At 37.8% G+C, this 23,385-nt stretch overlaps 1 protein-coding gene across 1 annotated transcript in view; it reads right to left on the bottom strand.

The window, feature by feature from the left end:
- Positions 1–23,385, bottom strand: part of LOC124721273 (ubiquitin carboxyl-terminal hydrolase 15-like) — a 149,704-nt gene that overhangs the window by 59,289 nt on the left and 67,030 nt on the right. The window contains exons 8-10 of the mRNA XM_047246155.1: positions 14,860–15,018; positions 12,678–12,860; positions 8,188–8,408 (exon numbers count right to left, since the gene is read on the bottom strand). Of these exons, the coding sequence (XP_047102111.1) occupies positions 8,188–8,408; positions 12,678–12,860; positions 14,860–15,018 (563 nt within the window). The remainder of the gene's footprint in view (positions 1–8,187; positions 8,409–12,677; positions 12,861–14,859; positions 15,019–23,385) is intronic.

Genomic DNA, 23,385 nt, shown 5'->3' with positions numbered 1-23,385 from the left:
CTGAACACTGCCCAATAATTCCCTTGACTGTGTTATGATCGTTAGAAATCCAAAACCTCCTACATATCATAGACAGCAAAAGTAGTGACCCAGCATGCAACAGATATTCATGTTCATACATTATGAGGATTTTTATCAAATGATGCTTTGCTGGTATAATTTGATGTTCCTCATTATACAATACCTCAGCATTCATTAACTTCCCTCCCACTCAAAAAATACCATCTGCATCAATAAATAAAAAGGAAGACAAGAATTGGCCTTTAACAAAGTGAACACACTACCGTACTCACTATGTTGACCAGTGCCAAAGGCCCTTTTGATAGTGTTTTGACATTCTTGTGGGGTAAGTGGTACAGTTATCCTGTATGCTTGTTGCAACCTAGTGTTATTAGCAAACCTCAATGCACAGGCCAAAAACCTGTAAGAAATATTTACACAGCTATTCACCATCAAGTTTAATGACTGACACCAAGGATACTTGCACTTCCAGCCTGGCACTTTTTCTATAGTAAGCAAAGGACAATTGAGTTCACTGTTAGATACCCATGAGGGATCAGACCACCACTGACCAAGTGAGCTAAAAGATGCTGGATCAATAGCACGTTATAAGTAATTCGCAGGAGTGTCTTCAGATTTGACATGTCTCCATTTGGGAACTGAACACAGTTCCAGAATTTCAGAGACCATTGGCAATAAGGGTTTTCCTATGACCAGCATGACATTGCAGCCCACAATGAACTACGGTGGAGTCTGCTCACAGATGGATATCTCTATTGTTTGTTATGTCTAAGGCATTAGTCACCTTACAAATGAGTTGAGCAACAAGCAGAGCACCATGCAACTCCAGTCACGGGAGAGGTTATTGTTTGACAGAGGCTATGTGAGATTTGGTTGCAGCCAATGAGACTACAACATTGTTATTAGGAAGAACCCATCTAATGTATACACAAGTACCACATGCCAACTGCAAAGCATCACAAAAACCATGAATTTCCAATTTAATTTAGTGAGGGCAAGAAATGATCTTCCTGCCAATCGAAAGATGATTTAGGGAAATCAACTGCACATAAAGAGCATTCCGTTCATCAATCACATTGGCTGGAAGAACTTCATCCCAATCAAGGCTTGGTTGCCACAAGCACTGTACAAACAGCTTGCACCTTTTGACTGCTGAGCCCCCCCCCCCCCCCCCCCCCACATGTTGCCAAGGTTGTTTCAAGTTCGCTGCACAAGTTTCACTGGAAACTCTACAAAGTCCTGCTCTCTACCCATGCGATTTCAATATTTTTGGAGCCAAGAAGAAACACATATGCTTCGGACAAGGGTGTGCATGCCTGGGTACAATTATGGTTCTGCAAGCAACTGCAAAAATTTTTCCATGAAGGTTTTACTTTTTTCCTATCTGTCTCATTTTCATTTGACTATCCCTTTTAAATCCAGAGTGTGTGAATTCAGAGCTGCCTATTTCAATGTTTTGAATGTTTATACATATGTATCTTTCTAACAATGAGTTTTCATAGTTTAAATAATATTTTTTGTTGTGAACAAGAATTGTTAGAGGTATCTAATTTGAGAACCTAAATTTATGTTACAAACTGAGAACATTAATCATATTTTTAGGTTTGAATGGAGGTGCAGTAATCAATGAGATCTATGTAATGAACTGAGTCTCAAGGTTATGACTTGCTCTACTGTATTCCACAAGATCATCACTGGTATGTCAGAAAAACTTTAATAGGAATACAAAAAGGAGCAGTCTAGCTTTAGATAGGCACCCTCACAATCTGAGTTCCAAGGACAACAGAAAGTCAGTTCTATTAATAGAGGGGAACAGCTACATAAATGAATGAGGACTTTAAGCCATCAATGTGACTGGAATGAGGGACATCACTGGTTTCACCATCTATAGCTTCTTGTACCTCATATTAAGTCTTGCTTCACCCCTTTGGTATAAAACCTTCTAACAGTGAGATTACAGCCAGTAAGGTAATGCCATATTTTTCAACTGCATAATGACATATTATACAACTCTTTTAGGATCACATACAACTCAGTGTTGAACACTGTGAAGGTCTTTGGTATGGAAACCCGAAGACATGATGATTAAGGGTACCACTGAGTAGCCAAGAGAGTCACACTGTTTTCATCCATGTGAACACACATTAAAATTTTGGTGCTCTCTGAAATATTATAAAATAAAGCTCTAATAATCATGTTTGCAGTGCTTTCTTCTCTGAAATTCATCCAATAAAAAATCCTAGGCCTGTTAAGAAGCCAAAGTAGTGATTTATTCCATCCTTTATGTAAAACATACATATACATACACCACATCCACTGCTGAAATACGTGTAACTCTACTACTCACATACAGCCTTGTTGCTCACAGATGATTAAATATGTTCCATAGTTTGGCCACTAACAAAATAATATGTAGGTGGCTGTGGTACACTGTGTATTTCATATGCTTATCTCAACATGTGTAGTTGCCAACTGATGATGATGTGTCAGCTTGTTGACCTCAGTACAAAGGCTGGTAGTAGGATGCATCCAATATTTTTCAAGTATACTATTCTGGCAGATCCTTCCACACACCACATATCTATAATCAAGCCAAGACCACAGAAAGAGTCTATAAAACTTCAGCAGATAGGTTCAGTCTGCTACCATTATCCCACACACCTTGCTGTTAAATTATTGAGTGCTTTGAAGAATCACCTTTTTCGCTCCCCCAAATGTGACTCCTGCATAAGCTACTAATAAAGTATGAGGTCCAGAAACCAAATTAAATATTCAAAATTTAAAACCATGTACCTTATTCTAAGTTTAGGAAAATCAAAACAACAATAGGTATTGTTAAAAACATGGCACACAGACAATGTCAAAGTCTTGAAGCCAGTTTTGAGTCGATTCCTCCAGCAGTCTGTCACCAGTAGTAACTAGTACAGATTGCACAATACTGTCCAAGTACACTGATGGAAAAAAGAATTACAACACCAAAAAATAAGTAACATATAGAGTAATAAAATTTTGGGAATACATTTGTCTAGGTAACATATTTATGTGATTAACATGGCAAGGTCACAGGTTGAAGTAGCTGCAAGATTATCCATTGCAAATGTGAAATGCTGGTACAACAATAATCGGTGTAGCCACCAGAATGTTGAATGCAAGCATGCAAATGTACATGCATTGTGTTGTACAGGTGGCAGATGTCAGTTTGTGGGATGGAGTTCCATGCCTGTTGCACTATGTCAGTCAACACAGGGATGGTTAATTCTGTTTGTGGATGACCCTGGAGTTATCATCAAATAATGTCACATTCATATTCAATTGGAGACAGATCTGGTGATTGAGCAGGCCAAGGCAACATGTCAATATTGTGTAGAGCATGTTGGGTTGCAACAGTCATACACGAGCAAGTGTTATCCCGTTGGAAAACGCGCTCTGGAATGCCTTTCATGAATGGCAGTACAAGAAGTCGAACCATGTGACTGACATACAAGTATGCATTCAGGGTGTGTGGAATAACCATGAAAGTGCCCCCACTGTCACACAAAATTGCACCCCAGATCATGCCTCCAGGTGCTGGTCCAGCACGTCTAGTACACAGACATGATGGTTGCAGGTTCCCAACTGGCCTCCTCAGAAACAATCACTGGCATCCAGGCAGTACCACCATACATTAGAAAACACAACACACTTCGATCCTGTCCTCCAATGAGCTCTCACTTGACACCACTGAAGTCGCACATGGCTGTGGTTTGAGGTCAGTGACATGCACACTAAAGGGCATCTGGCTCAGAGCTGACCTTCACGTAACCAATTTTAAACAGTCCATTGTGTTGCTGTGGTGCCAACTGCAGCTCAAGTTGCTGCTGCAAATGCAGTACGATGTGCCAGAGATGTATGCTGGGACTCTAATCTGGAACCTTGCCTTCTGTGGTCTTGTAAGCTAAGTTATCCAGGCACGATTCTCAACCTGCATTCACAGCTCTCAGTACATCTGTTCTTTTTTCCAAAGTTTACAGAAGCTCTTCTACATACGTAGCTTGACTAACAGTCCTGAAAGAAAGAGTACGGTGGAGAAATGGCTTAGCTGATCCAAACTGGAGAGCGGGCACTGGAGTGAAACTCATAAACCAATTTCCACTGATCAGTGTCCGTGAGAGTTGCACCCGTTGAGAGAGTGATAGCAGAGAACAATGCATTTTAAATGCTGAAGTGCATAATTTGCATGAAGGACAAGCATCTTCTGAAAACAAGAGGCATGCTAAAGCTTGACTCCTGGGGTAGGCAGTTGCAGGCCCATTATGACACATTACACATACTGAAGTCTCACCTGAGAAGAAACAGTTGAGGGGCAGTGTTAGTATTTCACAGAATGCATCTTCACTTAGGATATTGTGTGCTAGCAGAGACACAGCACATTTGTAAAATGCAAGGTGTAGCAGAAATCCCTCGATGACACAGGTGATAATGAATTTAACTGATGAAAGGAGAAAATATAAAAATGCAGCAAATTAAGCATGTGCACCATTTCCGAGTTAATTAGCATTGTAGTTAGCCAATCAGGTTGTTGTGTGTGGAAATTCAAGCAGCCTCCCAGAGACAGTGTCGCCAAATGTGTTCTTCGTTTGGTTTTAGGAAACCAAACAATGAAGGGAAACAAAAAACTTGGACATGGAAAGGTAGTAAGTATCGAACCCGAGACAATGACTAAGCAGTCTTGTGTGCTATCATCTGCGCTACGAGAACAACTGACACTAATTGTGTTTGGTGCACCATTTGAATTTGAATGCACAACAGCCTGATTGGTTAACTTGGAAACAGTCCAAAGTATCAGATTTTTTCTTAACAATTATTTCTCAGCACAACCTACTCTGCAACACCCTAACAAACTTTTCTGACTGTTTTGACCACCCTCTGTAGAGGGTGCATATATAAGGGAAGCGAACTTGAGGACAATGTTATAGAAAGAGAAAATGTAGTAGGTGAATATGAGATGGGAGACATGATACTGGGGAGGGGAAATTTGACAAAGAACTGAAAGATCTAAATGGTAATAAAGCCTGTGAAATAGATGACATTCCCTCAGAATTACTGAGATTCTTGGGAGAGTCAACCATGACAAAATTATTCCACCTGGTGTGCAAAATATACAAGACATGTGAAATGCCCTCAAACCAAACTTAATTATTTCAATTCCAAGGAAGGCAGTTGCTGACAGTTGCGAATATTACTGAACCATCAGTTTAACAAGTCATTGTTGCAAACTATTGATATGCACTGTTAACAGAAGAATGTAAAAACTGGCACAAGGTGATATGAAGGACGGAAGGAGAGAAGATTAGAGTTAAGCATCCTGTCTACAGTGCAGTCATTACAGACGGTGGGATTACAAAAAGAGGGGGGATGAAATCAGCCATGTCCTTTTTCAAAGGAACCATTCATGCATTTACCTGGAGCGATTTAGGGAAATCATCAAGGACCTAAATCTAGATGGCCAGACTGTCCTCCCGAATGTGGGTCCAGTGTGCTAAGCACTGTGCCATCTTGCTGAGCACCAACCTTGGGGAAGAGTGGCTTGAGCACAGGAGCAATGTAGGAACACACAAGACAATACTGACACTACAAATTACCCTAGAAGATACATTAAAGAGAGGCAAACCTATGGTTATAGCATTTGTAGATTCAGAGAAAGCTTTTGCCAGTGTTGACTGAACTGCACTCTTTGAAATTCTGAAGGTAGAAGCAACAAAATACATGGAGCCAAATGTTATTTACAACTTTTAAAGAAACTGCAACTTTAAGAATTGAGGGATATGAAAGGGAAGCCATAGTTGAGAAAGGAGTGAGACAGCATTTTAGCGTATCCCTGATGTTATTTGATCTGTGCACTGAGATAGCAGTAAAGGAAATCAAGGAGAAATTTGGAAATGGAATTTCACTCCACGGGGAATAATTAAAAACTCCAAAGTTTGCCAATGACATTGTAATTCTTCCAAAGGCAGCAAAGGACTTGGAAAAGCAGCTGAACAGTATGTATTATGTCTTAAAATGTAGTTACAAAGATAAGCATTAACAAAAGTAAAACAATGGTATAGAGTGTAATCAAATCAGGCAATGCTGAGGGAATTAGCTTAGGAAATGAGAAATTAATGCTCTGCTTACCAGAAAATCTGTACAATGCCTCTACACTCGTGTTGTATGAATTGACACTATGTTGACTACTTATGGCATGAACCACCTTTGACATGTAAATACTTTTAAAATAATTTTATTTATTTAAAATTTACATTTTAAAAAACATAATTTTTTGGTTTTACAGGTGTCTTTTTAAGACATAGTTTAGTCTCATTCTACACCAAGTGTTTTTATAATATAATTCTTATTATAAATTTGTGCAGGGTCCACAGTTAATAGCAGAATGTTCTGAGCACAAAGGTTTGGTGCACTTATAATTTGACTTTTTCTACTTTTATACCTTTCTTCTCTACACAATATGCACATGCATATCATCTCTTCTTAGCTGGAGGTTTCGCTGCCCTTCCTGAATATGGTGCTACTAATGAATTCATTGACTTCTTTACCCCTGCCAGTTGCTTTCCTAACTTAATGATGAAAGTCCTGTGTCTCTCTCCTTTTTTAAAAAAAAAATTGTAACAAGCATCCTCCAAATTATGTTTGCTTTCATTACAATTACATCAACCATGATGAGGACCACATCTTCTGGGCCATGATGTGAATGCCACCTTTGGGACATTGTACATCGTCATACTTCTGATGACAATACTGTTCGTTGGTCAATAAGAGTGCTAAAGGCAGTAGCAACTTTGTTCTTGTTAGGCACATAAGAAAACCAAATAAGATACCTTTAGGTGTACTAACATCAACAGACAATTCACCTGTTTTATTCTTTTTTTTTTGTGGCTAGAACTGAATATTCTATTCACAACAAATAACGAGTTGAATCAAGAGATATAAAACAGTTATCACAGGTGATATACGTCCACAAGTTCAATCACTAGGGTTTTTACAACATTCTCTCCAAGTCACACGGCTCTGATTTCTTCCTCCTTTCCCAAATACTTTCATTTTCCAGCAGTAGCTTGTTCAACTGTCACAATTTGCATAGAACTTTATTCCGTAACTATCTGGTTTTGATGGCACGTATTCTCGAAATGGACAGCAACCTCTAAATGTGACCAACTGTACATCCATGGTCATGCAGCATCCTTGAATTTAAGCATCCCTCAGGGTAGTTTCCCACATCCCAAAAACTTCTCTGATTCCAGTTTGTCACTTGACCCATGTTCACGTCAGGCTGCTGCAGTGTCAAAGTGCAGCACCCTTGTTGGTCCACATTCACAGTTTTGTAAAGCACACTGTTACACTGTTGTGACATCTGTAGTCATGTTACATTTAAATGTTTGAGGTTTTTGGATAATGGAAGACATGCAGTGGGATATGCACCACCAGTCCAACTCTCAGTTTCCAGCACTGAATCACCAATGTAAACATATCCACTGGGATGCTTCAGTATCATATCAATATTATTAAAGAAATTTTACAAATCACTGAGATCATGGAGGACAATGTGGCAGTCATCATCCGTTGGCACATTGTACAGCCATATCCCCCTCATTGTCTCATACAAACTTCAACAACTCTCTCTCTCTCTCTCTCTCTCTCTCTCTCTCTCTCTCACACACACACACACACACACACACACTCACACAATTCAATACAATACACTACAATACAAACTCTAGTGGCAACACTCCCTGTACGAGTCAAAATGTAATAAATCTGTGTTCCACACACTGATCATTTGGGCCCACATGTATATCATCCCTTTGTAACCTTAATCATTTATTGCTAACATACTGCTTTGCACATCCTTCAAGTTTGCATGAATTTAGCCCTTTTTGCTGGATGTTTCCTGTTTCACAAACAGTATTGTAGATAACAGATGGGCATGGTTCCCCTAGCTCCTCAGTTTACCACAGTACTTGATCTTACAACAAACTATATATGGAATTATAAACATAAGAATGTACAGAGAGTACAAAGCTGTAAAAGTAAATCTACATAGAGATTTTAAAAATATCACCACAATGCTTGCATAGATTCAAATACATATGGCAGATAGTTAAAAGACAGTGAAAAAAGCAAAATACTTACATAAATATTTCATCCTTTTCATCAATGCTATCCAAAGGATCATTGACAGTGTAAAACTTATGGAAATGGTGGCTCTGAATTTCAGCCACAATTAAGTGTTCTGTTTTAATTCTAGTCATACTACTGAATGCAGTTAACAATGTTTGTATAGTACCCTTCCGTATCATGTTTAATCGGTATTTACATATCTTGTTTGTAGTATCATGTGGCACAAATGTAACCTAGAAAAAATACATCATGTTAGAATTTTAATTTTTATTAGAGCAATTTACATCCCTACACAGGAATATATGCATTGCAAATTAAATAGTTACTTCATTTACTTATTTTATAATTATGTCCTGGAAGGACAAGTACACATGCTTTATACCAATAAATTAATATGTGCACTCTTAAAACTACCACTGAAGTGCAATTATTAAAGAATAAAATATTACTGAAAATAAAAGCAGTTGAGTGTGGCTTTGTATTTCTAAAAGAAATTTTAAAAAGGAAACAGCATATGGATAAAGTATATGCATCTTTCATAAGTTTTTTAGCACACTGGACTCGCATCCGGAGGACAATGGTTCAATCCGATGTCTGGCCATCCTGATTTAGGTTTTCCATGATTTCCCCTAAATCGCTCCAGGCAAAGGCCGGGATGGTTCCTTTGAAAGGGGCACGGCCGACTTCCTTCCTCATCCTTCCCTAATCTGATGAGACTGAAGACCCTCGCTGTCTGGTCTCCTCCCCCCACAACAACCCAACCCCATCCTTCATAGTTTATACAAAGTACAAATTTCTAGATGACATTTCCTAACTATCTATACCTGTGATTTTATCGACTAACAATTATTCAAAAGTTTTCAGTATTCATTCTGCACAAACTTATTTCTGCCATGCTCAGCATCTCAAAGAACTTCCATATTATGCAGTCTGTAAAAATTTCAGTTACATACTTGGTTAAGTTATCACATCATCATGATTCAACAGCTGCAATAAGGGGAAGAACGTGGCCACAGAGAGCAAAGAAAAAAGTTTGAGTGTGGCATTATGGATTGAAGTTGGAGAAGCATGGAGACAGCGGTGATGGTGGGATTGAGATGGCAGTTACGCTACTGAAATCTGAGGCAAGGAGGCTTGTGGGATAGAAGTACGCAGCTCCCATTTACATTATTCAGTGACGCATTGGGGGGGGGGGGGGGGGAAACCTGGATGAAATGAGTGCTGAAGCAGTCACTGAAGTTGAGCCTTTTTCACTCAGTATGTTCTATTCCTGGATAATAAATTTTGCTGTTGGCCATAGTTTGGCAGTGATAATTCATTTCTGTGAATATCTGATTGGTGGTCATATCCACACTATGCAGAAGTTATAGCAGAGTTGGTGTTATGTCACAATCGCTTTTATATATGGCCTTACATCCGATACAGCAGAATATCCCTGTGATTGAACTGGAATAGGATGTGCTAGGTGGCTGCACAGGACAGGGTTTACACCTCCACCCAATTGTGACCCTCTCTAATGCCCACTCAACCAGTCCCTGGTTATCTATCAGAATTTTCTTAGGTTCAACTTGCCCTCACCTTTGTTTTTAGGTCGAATGCAAACCTCTCAGCAAATGAAAGAGAAGCCAATTCAGTTAGCTGACAACAGGGGATGCATCTGCACTGACAATCGATCCTCTTACTTAGTATGAAAGAGGTCTTACTAAGGAGTTCATTGACAGAAATTACATTCCAAACCTGGGCCACACATAGATCTGCCATGCCGTCCACACACATGCTTCTAATACCCCAGCCACAACCATGAACTAGGTGCATAGAAATGGAGCCCCCCCCCCCCCCCCCCAATTTTACTCATTATCACCCCACATCCCCACCAGTGCTTCAACAATATTGCATTGCACCCTGACATTTGGGAAGAAACTTCTCCCAATACTTCACACCTCTTCAGAATTGATATTCCACTGTCCACCCAATCTACAAAATTTCTTGGTGCGTCCCTGCAGCATATCTCCTCCCAAAACCTTGCCATATGGGTTGTACCGCTGTGAAAGATCCAAGTACAAGAACTGTCTTCTTCCTCCACACTGGGCATCACACTCCACTACTAACACAAGCGCAGCCTATCCTATTAGAGCCATAGGCATCTATGAAAGTGAGCACAGCCACCAACCAGCTGCCCACCCACATGAATAGGCACTATCAAACTGAGGTAAAGAGCGAAGTTTGACAACCCAGTGGAAGAAAATACTGACAAGCACAAGCTCAACTTCGGTGGCTGCTTCACAACCCTTGCTGGCTGAACCCTTCCAAACAATATTGGCTTTCCGGAATGACGGAGATGGGAATTGTCCTTAGAATAAACTCCTCCACACCACAGTCCACCTGGCCTCATTATCCACTACCCATATTCCAAAGCCATCTGAACCCCTGTCCCCATATCTCCCCACTTTAATCCATTATTCTAAACTCACATGGGTCTGCCTCTTCCTTTGCTCTATTCCAGCTCTCTTTCTATCCCACTTCTTCAATTCATCAAGCAGCTTTCTCTTCTTGCGCTGCATCTCCCTCCCAGCCATCAGCTTCCCAACACTCCACCCCTACCTTTCCCTCACTGCGTTCTTGCTCATCTCACCCATTTCACCTGACACAAAACTCAAACCAATCAGCCTGCAGTGCCACAACACTATAAGAGTGTGTGTGTGTGTGTGTGTGTGTGTGTGTGTGTGTGTGTGTGGGTGGGGGGGGGGGGGGGGGGGGGGGGGGGTGGGCGCGTACATTTTTCAAAAGCTTGGTAGATTTTTCAATCTTGCTTATGTTCCTGTTAACAGTTCAATGCCTCAACTATACAGCAAGAAGCTACCTCTACACCTCTTATTATTTGTATTCCAACCACAGTGGCACTCCTGCGTTTTCAGCTTAAACAATGGATGATTGACCAGAAAAATTCACATCTTACAATAAATGTGAAATAGAAGCAAATTCTGCCTCAAAATACAAAATTACTTAATAGACACTATTTTATAGCTACTTGTATCCAGGTGAACTATTTTATCAGATACAGGCTGAAATAGCTTTATTTGCTGCATTTAAAGATAAAAAATGTAACCTATTTTCAATTACTAGTATTGTACTGGCAAAGCTCAATTTGGAATGTGTGTAAGAACCTGTTTGCAAAATAAAAAGTGTACAAACGAAATGACGGATCAAAGTGCTCAGTGATCTGGTGCCATGCTGACTGTGGGCAGTTGAATGGTCTAGTTAAAATACATGCTGCATAATGCAACACAGTACTCAGCAGGTGTGTGTGTGTGTGTGTGTGTGTGTGTGTGTGTGTGTGTGTGTGTCTGGTAGCTAAAGCTCAAGAGATGGTACAATGCAGACACTTTTAACATGGCAAATTAGTTGGAAGATCTTTCAAATTATGGTTGCATCGAATATCATTAGAGGCCGGGCCAGGACTACGTCATTAGGAATACTCTACTAACCTAAACAAGCCAGTGTGCAAGCAGCCACCCCCAAATGCTTTATGTTGTGCATTGATCATTTTCTTTTCTTATTCTGAAATAAGTGAAGCAGTTAATCCTGGTCCATCAAGGATTTTGATTATGATGCTACAACACCAGAAGCAATCGGCGATCTCTGTGACTCAATATGTCAATTCTGCTGTAGGGCACTGCCCTGAGAAATGGAGGTGGAGCTTCTTCCCTTGTACCTTTCCTCTCCCCTGCGGCAGCCAAATTCTAGTGCATTTACACTCACGGCCAACAGCCACAATAGCCTACAGTGCCCGCACTCTGTGCTATAGGGACTGGGTAACAAAATCTGTAACTTTTTTGACTGTGTGCGGATATTCTTCCCCTAATGTTAAAATAAAGTTACCACATATTCAATTCTACTTCTACTCTAAGTGTCTTGTCAGTTCTATCTGTAGCACTGTCAAACATGGGTTGCCCACGAAAGGTCGAAATTAATAATCTGCAGATTCTGTAATCATCAAACTGGGTGAGAAAAGACAAACAATGTCCAGAAACATTTTAAATCAGAAATGCATTCAGTTCACCCACACGAAAATGCTGCTCCTTTTCAACAGGACAAATTATTTTTGAAAGTGTAAATCCAGCCAAACGAAGAAAACTAAGTATTTTGGAAGAAAAAGGTGTTGAGGTTCTTGCAAAAGTGAATGTTCTAGTCAAAACGTTCCCAATCAAACACTTTTTTTTAACAGTCAGTTTCAGAGAACTAAAGCTCGGTTTGTCTTCACTCATGTAGCATTACAACCTTACAAATTTGTGTGTCTAATCATTTACTAACAAAAAAATAGATGGAAATTTCAACAAAAATAGATGCGAATTTAAATTATTTTTAAATAAGTGACTGAGTGCTGTTTTTCCACATTGTCATCTAATATTCCCAGTTTTGTGTACTAAAACAATTCCTAATTTTCCACAGTAGTATGCATAATTTTCAAACAGGACCAAATTCTTTTATACTATATGACTTACCTCAATTACCCGTTCTCTTCTGATAGGTAGAGGCAGAGACAAATAGCAAAATGGGTCGAATGTTATTGAAACCTTCGAACATTCTGGGCAGACAACAGTAGATTTTAACAGCCCGTGGAATACATCAACAATAATGGAATCATTTCGTCTACGATAATTTTTCCACGACTCTTCTGCAACTTCCTGTGAAAACACAGAGAGGGTGGTGCTTATAAACTATGGTGACACTTAACGAGTGCATAAAAAAATGTGTACTATCCTCACACTACAGCACTTTTTTCTGGTCAATGATTGTTCTTATACAAAGATTCCAAATTCAGATAACACATACTTAGTTTAGTCCTACACAATTCTTGGAAAATATGATATGGTTAGCTTTTACAATTTAACATAATCTATTACTTCTAATCACTTCCGCAAAATTAAAATCTCAAGCAACATAATTTGATGACAATAAATGTTCTGGAAAGACATCAGATATACAACAATATGTAAACAGGAAACATTATTGCATAACTGTTTATTATTATAAAATTATGTTAAAATATTACTGTACAGTTAATACTTTACATCAGAACAAACTGCTCAATCAGTCTAATGAAAGTCTGAGTAAATTACTAGGAGACCAAAATACTCATAACATATACTTTAGCTTATATATTTCTCGCACACTTCAAGCTTTCTTTACACGTATCAGTATTTTTTCACTGGAAAATTTGTTATCTCAGAACCATAACATTTTACAACTGGAATATGCTGTATTCCATAACGAAATCTTGGCAGTAAAGCAGACTGTAGAGTCAAATTAGCACAATTAAAAAGACTGCTGTTTGTATCTATGAATTATCATAACAAGAAAACCAAACTAACAGTGAAAATAATATACAGGGTAATGCTACAAAATATAAGGGAATAGTACAGGTGCAACTATCATATTGTTTGCATGCAATAACCATCTTTTTGTACAATGAAACCCCACTTTTACACTTTTCAAGGGACTTTATAAAAAATGGTGTAAAATGCAAGAAAATGTAAAATGTGGGAAATAACATTTTAAGCTGTAAAAGCTATGTCTAGTATAACCCCTTGCATTTTATGTATGTGCACATAATAGGCATCAAAATACTCATATCAGAGACTTGTTTATTATCTAATAATGGTTTATTATCTAATAAAAACTTCTGATATTATGGGAACTGATAACTGGGAAGCAGAAACGTTTGACTCAATTTAATATGCCATTATTGACGTTATTGGAATGCCTGCAGCTGTCATTCATTATTTAAATAATGAAACACTGAATCAGTCACATATTTTTTTATGCTTAGCACAGTGTGTTTCGAGAATTTTTTCTTGATATCAAGTGCAAATATTTAAATAAGTGTTTTGTGTGGTGTTTGATATGTGTTGTTCTGCATATCTTTAACTGTAGTCGTCTTTTTGAGGTTATCCTGTAGTGTGCTTCCTCAGTTATGTAGATAACCGCGCACGCAATTAACAATGAGAATAAATACTTGAAACACGTTCTGCTCAGCATGAGAACATATGAATTAGCACTGTGTTTAAACTGAAAACATTTAAGCAATGCAAATTGAATGAAAATGTCAACTAGTGCTACAAGTGGCCAAAAGGCGTAACACACTACATATGGTTTGACAGAGATGTGAGAACGATTACAACAATCATAAAACTGCGCATGTGATGTAGAGACAGTTTGGAAATGGTTGTGATTGGTCATGATACCTTTATTCATACAAACCTAGTAACTCCTGTCAGCCACCATGCAGAGTAGTTTGGTAGCGGCAGGAGATACAGAATGAATTCTTCCAACTTTTACACACTTACCAGTTTAAATCCACTAAGTAGAGCACCCTGGCGTCAAGAAACTTAACTACATAATGTTTGTAAACACTACTTGTCAGCCAACATCATGCCAGCATCATTTTACGTCAGTGTCTTCCCCCAAATGTGGACCAAATGAGGACTGAACCTCAGATCATACTAGCAGTAAATTCAACAGAGTGGTACTTTTGTTGTATAGGCCTGTCACTTACTTCACAAGTAATAATTAGAAACTTCTGTCATCATTACACACAATGGAATAATAACCACACTAATCTGAACAACTTCCAAATTATAGTAGATATTTACTGTGTAACAATATTAAATTAAACATACTCACTTTATCTGGACGTCCATCAGCATCGCGTAGCTCAATGTATGGCTTCTGTCTAATTCGATTTAGGTCCTCATGCAACCCATCCAATAAAAAGGTTAACAATTCTTGGGAGTCATGCTGTTGATATCCTGAGAATTGTGGAGCAAATTTTCCTACCTGGTGCTGCAGTTAAATGAAAAAGAAAAATTATGTATGTGACGCACAAATATCATGTAAAAATTTAATAGGCACCCAAGGCCCTTCATATACTACAGTATGAAAATGTTACTGGTTTTGAAACTACGGCTCATGGTAGAACTGGACCTGAAATTTACTGCAAAGCATATCATCAAAACAAGTTCCATGCAACAGAAGAACTGAAGTCATTACTGCTTGTACAAACACCCATCAGATGAGCATTAAAAATATTTCAAAAGTGATCATTATTTACCTCGGTTTTCAACCGAGACATTTGGATTCTAACTCTGTCAGTTTTACAGAAGAATTTTAAACAATTCATCTCAAAAAAAAAAAAAAAAAAAAAAAAAAAAAAAAAAAAAAAAAAAAAAAAAAAAAAAATCAAAGGTAACAATCAAACAGTTGTCGTTATAGTTGGATAAAAGGGAGTAACCTCATATTAGCCAGGGATGCAACAAGTACACTTGATTGCATAGGCTTCCACAGATAGTCAGTTGACATAAAACATTTCGGAGGATGGTACCACACCATAATGTATACAACTATATTGGAGAAACCAACATTTCGCTCACGGTTACAGATGCCTTCTTCTGGGTATACCCAGAACTTCCGCTGAAATGTTGGTTTCCCCAGTACAGGTTTTTACATTATGATGCAGCACAATACTTTTATGTCAAGTATACTCGACTGTGACAACAAAAAAGATTCAAGGTTCAAAATGAATCTTTCACTGCAAAATCGAGCGTATGCTATTGTGAAGCTTCTTGACATAAGAAAACCATGCCAGACTCATTTTCAAACTCATACTCGTGCCTTCATAAGACACTGCTATGAAGGCAAAACTTGTGATCTGGAATACACAGGGTGTATACGCGAACAAGGAAAAAAAAATTCCCAGATTTCCCGGTTAAAAATACGCTTTCTCCCAGGTGATAATACACTCTTTCTGAGTTAAGTGGCAGTATACATTTCCTGGGAACTGTAAAACTTATGAATCCTTTGATTGGTTATAGTTTTATACACCAGCGTAGAATTTCCCAGCACTTCAGAAAACTATATTCAGAGGGGGGGAGGGGAAGGGGGAGGGACATTTTGGAAAGATGTTTGAAGTACACTCCATTTTTTTTTGTACTTCAAAAGTATAAATTTGAATTCCACCAAATACCGCATGATACTTTCTGAAACATTGAATTCAAGCTTGCGATGCACTTTTCTAGGCCAGTCATTGCTCATGTCACGTAATTTCACCAGCCAATGACAGTAGATATTCAGAGCATAGGACACGTGATGTAGTCAGCCAATAGCAACATCACTGTTAAGTAGCGTGAGCACACAAATAGGAAAAGTTAATGGTTTAAATTTATTTACATAGTGTTGCTACAAGAACAGATCTCACAGATTAATTAGCTGAAAGAGAAGCTAAGCTTTCACACAAAAGGTTGATCTTTTTTGCGCGTGTTACACTTTAAGATAAGTCGCACAAATGTGCCAGTAAAATTTTTAACAATGACATAAATGGCTGATCTTCTGGGCTTGAAATTCTTTTAAATGGTCATCCTCGAAGAGTCGATTTTTAAATGGGAGTCAAACGTTCTGTGATTTAAGAAATTCTTCACACACACTCACGCATAGTTCATCTTGTGTAAAAGAAAATTTACTTTGGAAGTAACACTTTTCAAACAACCATTCGCAATATTTTCCCGCGACCTGTTAGAAATAGTTTCATTTCAGCAGTAGCCAAAGGGCACCAGATAATGGGTGTCACCGCACTTATGCAGCTATGATGATGCAGGAAGCCCGTATGTTCGTACATGTAAAAACATTTAAAGGCCTTACATAATATCATAAAAGCAACAAGACATTAGAGGATATTCCAAGAGCATCGGAATTTCGTGAACCATACTAAAATGCATAATTCAGCTTAGAGTGCACATTTGCATGTCCAGTTTTGGATGTAAATTTTCTTGTAGTACCAGTACTGTATTATCTCATGTTTGGTTCTTTATTATGGCATAATGCCATATGTGATAGGAGATGAAAATATGCACTTGAAATGCAGCGAACACTTGAAACTAGCCAATAGTGTGGCATTAAACACTTTGTTTCAAATAAACTGACTGCCTCAGTGGAAAAGATTAATAAAAGCCAATTTTTTTCGGTAAACCAACAAAAATAATTTGGTTGTGCAAGGCAATTAATGCTTGACTGTCAGAAAAGTGGAAACAAAATAAAATCTGGAACTAATAACATATTTTAGCCTTCCATAATTATGTGAATGCTGCTGCTAGCAGGGGACTGTACAACTGGCCCTTACTAGTGTTGTGGTCTGGCCAAAAATTTCCTGTCAAAATTTCATTTTCTTGGATGCACCGAAAAGATAATATGCAATCTTTTTTACCCGTTATTCCTGTTAGTCATTTATTTCCACTCCGGTAGTCCGAATCTATGGATTTCGCTAGTAATTATAACAATGCTGGTCATTCTCAAACCCAGTCAACCACATAAACAGTGACTGGTGTTCACCTATTCGGATTTATTCCACTCAGCTCGTATAACACTGTCCCCTTTTGTCTGCAGGAAAGTTTATTTCTAGATGCAATGGGGATTCCCCTGGCAGAGACATCATGTACACTATGCACGCATTCAAAAATCAATAATCGATAAAGCAACGTGCGCTGGATGCTAGGCGCTTTGTGAAACAAGGGTTTTTTTATCTCAAGAATGTGAATTTAAGCTATGAGAGTCTTTTTCGCACCATGATTCCAACCCTTCAACAGCATGGATGTATGAGTAGGGCCATTTTTATGCAATATGGCACTCCTCTGCACACAGCACAGCCAGTGTTACAGAGGCATTTTGGAAATGCTAGAATTATGAACTGTCTTTTCCCTACAGCCTGGCAATCCAGACCCCCTGATTTTAATCCATGTGACTTCTGGGTGTGCAGCTATCTGATAAATACTGTGTTCAGCATTCCAATTACAAACATAGCTGAACTGAAGGCAAAAATTGCACAAAGCATTCTGAATGTGACCCCTGAGATGCTTTCATCTGTTGTGGAACATGCTGTATCTTGATTTTGACTTGTGGCAGAAAATGGTGGACAGCATACTGAACATATCTTGTGCAAGTCTCACAACAATTAAAAACCAATGTCACTGTTGCTTTTACATGGCTTTTGGGCTCAGAACAATTAAAAACCAATTTTTCCCATCTGGTTTGATACAATGTTGCCATAGTGGATGGGACTGCTCAACTAACAGTGCAATAACTGTAAATGCCAAACTTGTGGGGTCATGCACATTGCACATTGCACAGTATGGTTGGTGTAACATGCTACTCATACCATAGCCATCATGTTTCGATTCATCTGTCATTTGTAGCCAAACCCATTTACATTATGATGCATACAGTGCCATCTAGTGGAAAAGTGTGCCTGCATTTAGGTCGACTCCAACTCACAGACTAACGACGAGGACTGGTAAGCCAGTCAGTGGTTTTTAGGCAGTTTCCAACTATGTCAATACCATACTGGTATCCACATCTCACCTCAGATACATGTCCTACAAAAATAAGAAAATATTCTCACACTTGAACATGATACGTACACACAATTTCCATTTGGGGGGGGGGGGGGGGTGTGATGGCATTAGGAAGGGCATCTGGCTACCGTCACTAACATTTTCAAAAGCCATATGATGATGCCGACCATGTAGAGAAATGGGAAAATGCAAGGGAGATGAAGAAGAAGAAGAAGTTGGTACATTTTTCAAATAACAAGTGTTAGAATTACTCCTCTTAGACAGACAGCAACTGAATTTACTGTTATAGCATTTTTCACTTATTATTAAGTGATTCTCAGCAAATCGATTTTCCCTTGATTACAGAAAAATATATTTAGTTCTGCATAGCAAATAGAAAACCACCAATGATAAATGTAGCATGAATATGAGTCGATGAATTGGTCACAATGTACCAGGGTTTTTGCTATACATGTTTATGAAAATTTGAATAGGAAGAAACATATTAATGAACTGCTTGTGCAGCTAAATTGAGCAGTTTTTTGCTCTTCTCATAATTGATAGTTTCAGAAATAAATGAATATCTCAATGTAATTTACATATTACTGTTTATTAATGACTTATGGTAAATTTTCCTAGGAGAACTCATTAGTCATAAAGCACCAACTGCACATAATAATATGTGATATTTACACACGGGTCATCTCATAACAGATGTCCCTTCAAGAATTTAGGTATTCTGACTGTGCTTTCACAATATATTCATTTATGAATCTCATCATAAATAATCCAACAAAATTTGTGCAGGTTAGTGATGTTCACAGTTAGGTGGAAAAAAATGACCATTAGTCATCACTAAAGCTGTCAGTGGCTCAGATATGTGTTCAATATACAGCCATGGAATCCACTGATCATTTTCACAGTAATATGAAATGACATGTAATAAAGTAGGAAGTAAAGTAAATTTTATGCCCTGTCTCAGATGGACAGCCAAAGCAGAAACCTGGAGAGAACTTTACAAGAATATAACAAAGACTTCAAAGCAGTAGGATTAGTAAAACCTGGTGCAAGCATGAAACACGTTACCGATGTTAACCTGCGGGGAAAAATGGAAGGTGAAAAGGATTATGTTGTGTGCATAGCTGTTACCAACGACATCACAAGAAATGGGGTGCAAAATTGCTTCGAAAGCCTGAAAAACTTTTTAGAAGTTAATAAATCTTGTAACACAATAGTTATAATGCTACCTAATAGGTATGACCTAATGTATAATTTGTGTGTCAACAAGGAGATCTGAAAAACAAACATCAAAATGAAACAGTTGCGTGCTTCATTTGGAAAATGTAGAGTAGTTGATATAGGTAAATTGAACAGATGTCTTCATACCAATCCAGGGTTGCACCTAAATTTCGAAAGCAAAAATCTTGTGTGTGACAAAATAAGAGAAATTATCGCAGAAAAAGGTGACTTAAACAAAATTCTAAATATCAGAGGTATTAGGAATGTTTTTTTTGGAGTAAATGGTAGCATAGACCAACATCCAAACCACCCTGAACAAGAAAAAACTGGCTTAACAGCTAATGGTCTTCTGTAAATTATTTTATGTAATGTAGCTGATACTTCTAGTAGCTTAAGCTAAAACAATGCATTAGTGTCTAGTGACAACTGTAGTGAAGCACTTCATAGAGGTAGCTGTGCTTTTGTAAAAAAAAAAAAAACAATATGAACAAAATTAAATGTCTAACAGTGTTCCACCAAAACATTCAGTGTATCAAAAACAAAGTGCAGCAGCCTGAAGTCGAGTTGCAAACCCTAAAAAGCTCTGTTATATACATCACTGAGCACTGGTGCAAGGAAAGTGAAATTGCCTATGTAACTTTACCCTCATATATACTAGCATCTTCTTATTGTGTAGAGTTTCAATCAAAGGGGGAGGGTTATGTATTTATATTAAAAATGAACTCCAATACAAGGTTGGAAGTGACATTGCCTCTTTTGTTGAAGAAAAACACTTTGAAGTGTCAGCAATAGAGCTGTCATCTCAAAATGTCCCCAAAAACCTTGTCATATTATGTGTATATTGTTCTCCTAGTGGTGATTTTGATATACACTGTGCAAAACTAATACAGAGTCTACAACAGGCATCAAAAACTAAAAGTAACATCCTGCTATGTGGAGATCTTAACTTAAACACAGCAGAAATATACAATCTTACTAATGCTTTTCTGAGCACTTTATGTAGCTTTGGAATGACATCACTAGTCAGCATTGCAACAAGGATAATGACACACTCAGTCTCTACTATTGATCATGTAGCCACTGATATTGGCTCAGAAAACTGTGACTTAGTACTCAAAAATCTGGGACTTTCAGATCATCTTTGTCAAATTGCAAAAATAAATGTTCCTATGGGGAAAGCATGGATACAAAAGAATCTATTCCAAATCAGCCATGCAAAATTTTACTGTACAGTTAAGTCGCAACACCTGGGATGATGTATATGCACAAACAGATACCAACAAAAAGTTCTGTCATTTCATATCATTGTTTAAGCTCAAATTTGAAGTCTTACTTCCTGTTGAAGCACAGAGCAAAACAAAATGGATTACCAGTGGGATTACAAAATCTGCCCAAACCTTCAGACCGCTCAGCTCTGTAAATAATACATGCAGTGACCCTGGTTTTGTAAGCTATTACAAAAACTACAAAAAAAAATTTACAGAAAGGTACTTCAGGCAGCTAAAAAGTCAGCTAATAACAAACTGATAAGAAATGCAAACAACAAAAGTAAAGCTGCTTGGACTTTGGTTAAATGTGAGACTGGAAATAAAAAAAAGGACACACTCAAACATTAAAATCAAGAAATCAGGCAATACAATCAGTGATCAACTTCATAAACTCATACTTCACCAGTATTGCAAAAGACCTGAAGAGCAAATTTCCAAAAAGATCTGATATTCCAGTGCAAAATTACATAAAAAAATATGATGGTTCTGCTCCCCACTACTGAGAGAGAAGTAAGAAGTACCAAAAAACAATTAAAAAACAAACTCTCCACAGGACGGGATGAAGAGTGCATAGACAGCATTAAAGCGCCTTTAACTGACATCGTTAACGGGTCTTTTAAGACTGGCCACTTCCCAGGCTACCTGAAACTAGCTAAAATCATACCTCTTCACAAAAATGGTGATGTTGAAAAAAGAAAATTACAGGCCAATTGCTTTACTTCCAGTATTTTCCAAAATAGTTTAATGAAAAATAGACATATGAGTTACTTAAATAAATACAATCTTCTCTGTTAACACCACCATGGCTTCAGACCGGGCAGAAGCACTGAAACCGAAATAGCTCAGTTTACAAAAATTGTTCTTGAATCACTAGACAAGGACAGTTACGTAACTGGAATTTTCCTAGATCTATCAAAGGCCTTCGATACCGTTGATCACAACATTCTTCTAAACAAGTTGGAGTATCTGGTAATTAGGGGAGTGGCAAATAAATGGTTCCAATCGCCCCTAAATAACAGAGTGTAAAGAGTAGAAAATGCAGGAGTCCCAGAAGGAAGTGGTCTGGGTCCAATATTGTTCTTAATTTATATTAATGGTTTCCCACAATGTGTGGAGCATGGAGAAAAAGTACTTTTTGCTGATGACAGTAATATACTGATTACCAGCAAGACACCTGGCCTGCTATTGGAAACAGCCAATGAAGCACACGCAGATGTTTACAAATGGTCTACAGAGAACAGAGTAACTCTCAACATTAAGAAAACAAACAGCATGTACTTTAGAATAAACAAGAAGTACAAGTCCATAAGTTTAAAATTACACAACACTTCAATAACAGCTGTAACTAACACTAAATTCCTAGGTCTGTACATCAACAGCCAACTAAAATGGAATTAACACATCATGATTATCTCAAAGAGAGTCTCCACAGCATGCTACGTGCTTAGAGTTCTTGCATCAGTATGCAGTGACACCTGTGTAAGGTCAGCTTACCTTGGTTATGTGCATACCATCCTTAGCTATGGCATAATCTTTTGGGAAAATAGTACCCAGAATCTACAAACAGTTTTCAGATTGCAAAAGAGAGCTGTAAGAATAATGACAAAATGCAATAGATGGGTTCATTGCAGAGAATTATTTAAAAACCTGGGCATTCTGACTATTCCTTGTGAGTTTATTTTTCAGACCATAATGTATATCTGAAAAATCTTGACAATTATAGCTTGAATAACATTATTCATGATCATTTGAGTCATTGCCTCCATTTCGATAGAAAGAATAAGCTGAAAGTTCAGAGCAGTCTTGATTATTGAGCTGCCACAGAATATATAAGAAATTAGAAGTATGTACTCTTTTAAAAAAAACTGTAAACCTGTTTTTGGAAGAACATTGTTTCTACACTTAAATGAAAACCGAAGAATTGATGGGAACACCCAGCATAAGTTATACCTGACATTTTCGTTTCCCTCTCGTTCATGTATTATGTATTTATATCTGCTAGTTCCATATCAACACACCTAGTATATTTATTTTCACAATATAAATTATCTTTTTTTTATTTATGTAATATGTATGCAGGGCTTTGTATTTATGTATTTCAGTTCTACATCAAAATACCTATGCTTATTAAGTAATGTAAAATGGCACTTGTTAAGAAAATATTTAGACTTCATACCATAAGTTGTACATTCACTTACAACATCCATACAATGTATATTGTCTAAGAAGAAATAAATAAATAAACAATCTAGTAACAGTTGACCAAATGATTTGTCTGTACACTTGTAATAATGCAATGTGTGTGCATTACATGATCAGATGCA

The sequence above is a fragment of the Schistocerca piceifrons genome, chromosome X (genome assembly GCF_021461385.2).
Source record: "Schistocerca piceifrons isolate TAMUIC-IGC-003096 chromosome X, iqSchPice1.1, whole genome shotgun sequence".
In the NCBI taxonomy this organism is placed as follows: Eukaryota; Metazoa; Arthropoda; class Insecta; order Orthoptera; family Acrididae; genus Schistocerca; species Schistocerca piceifrons.
Note: the sequence above shows the minus strand (reverse complement) of the source record. Positions and strands in the feature narration are given on the sequence as shown.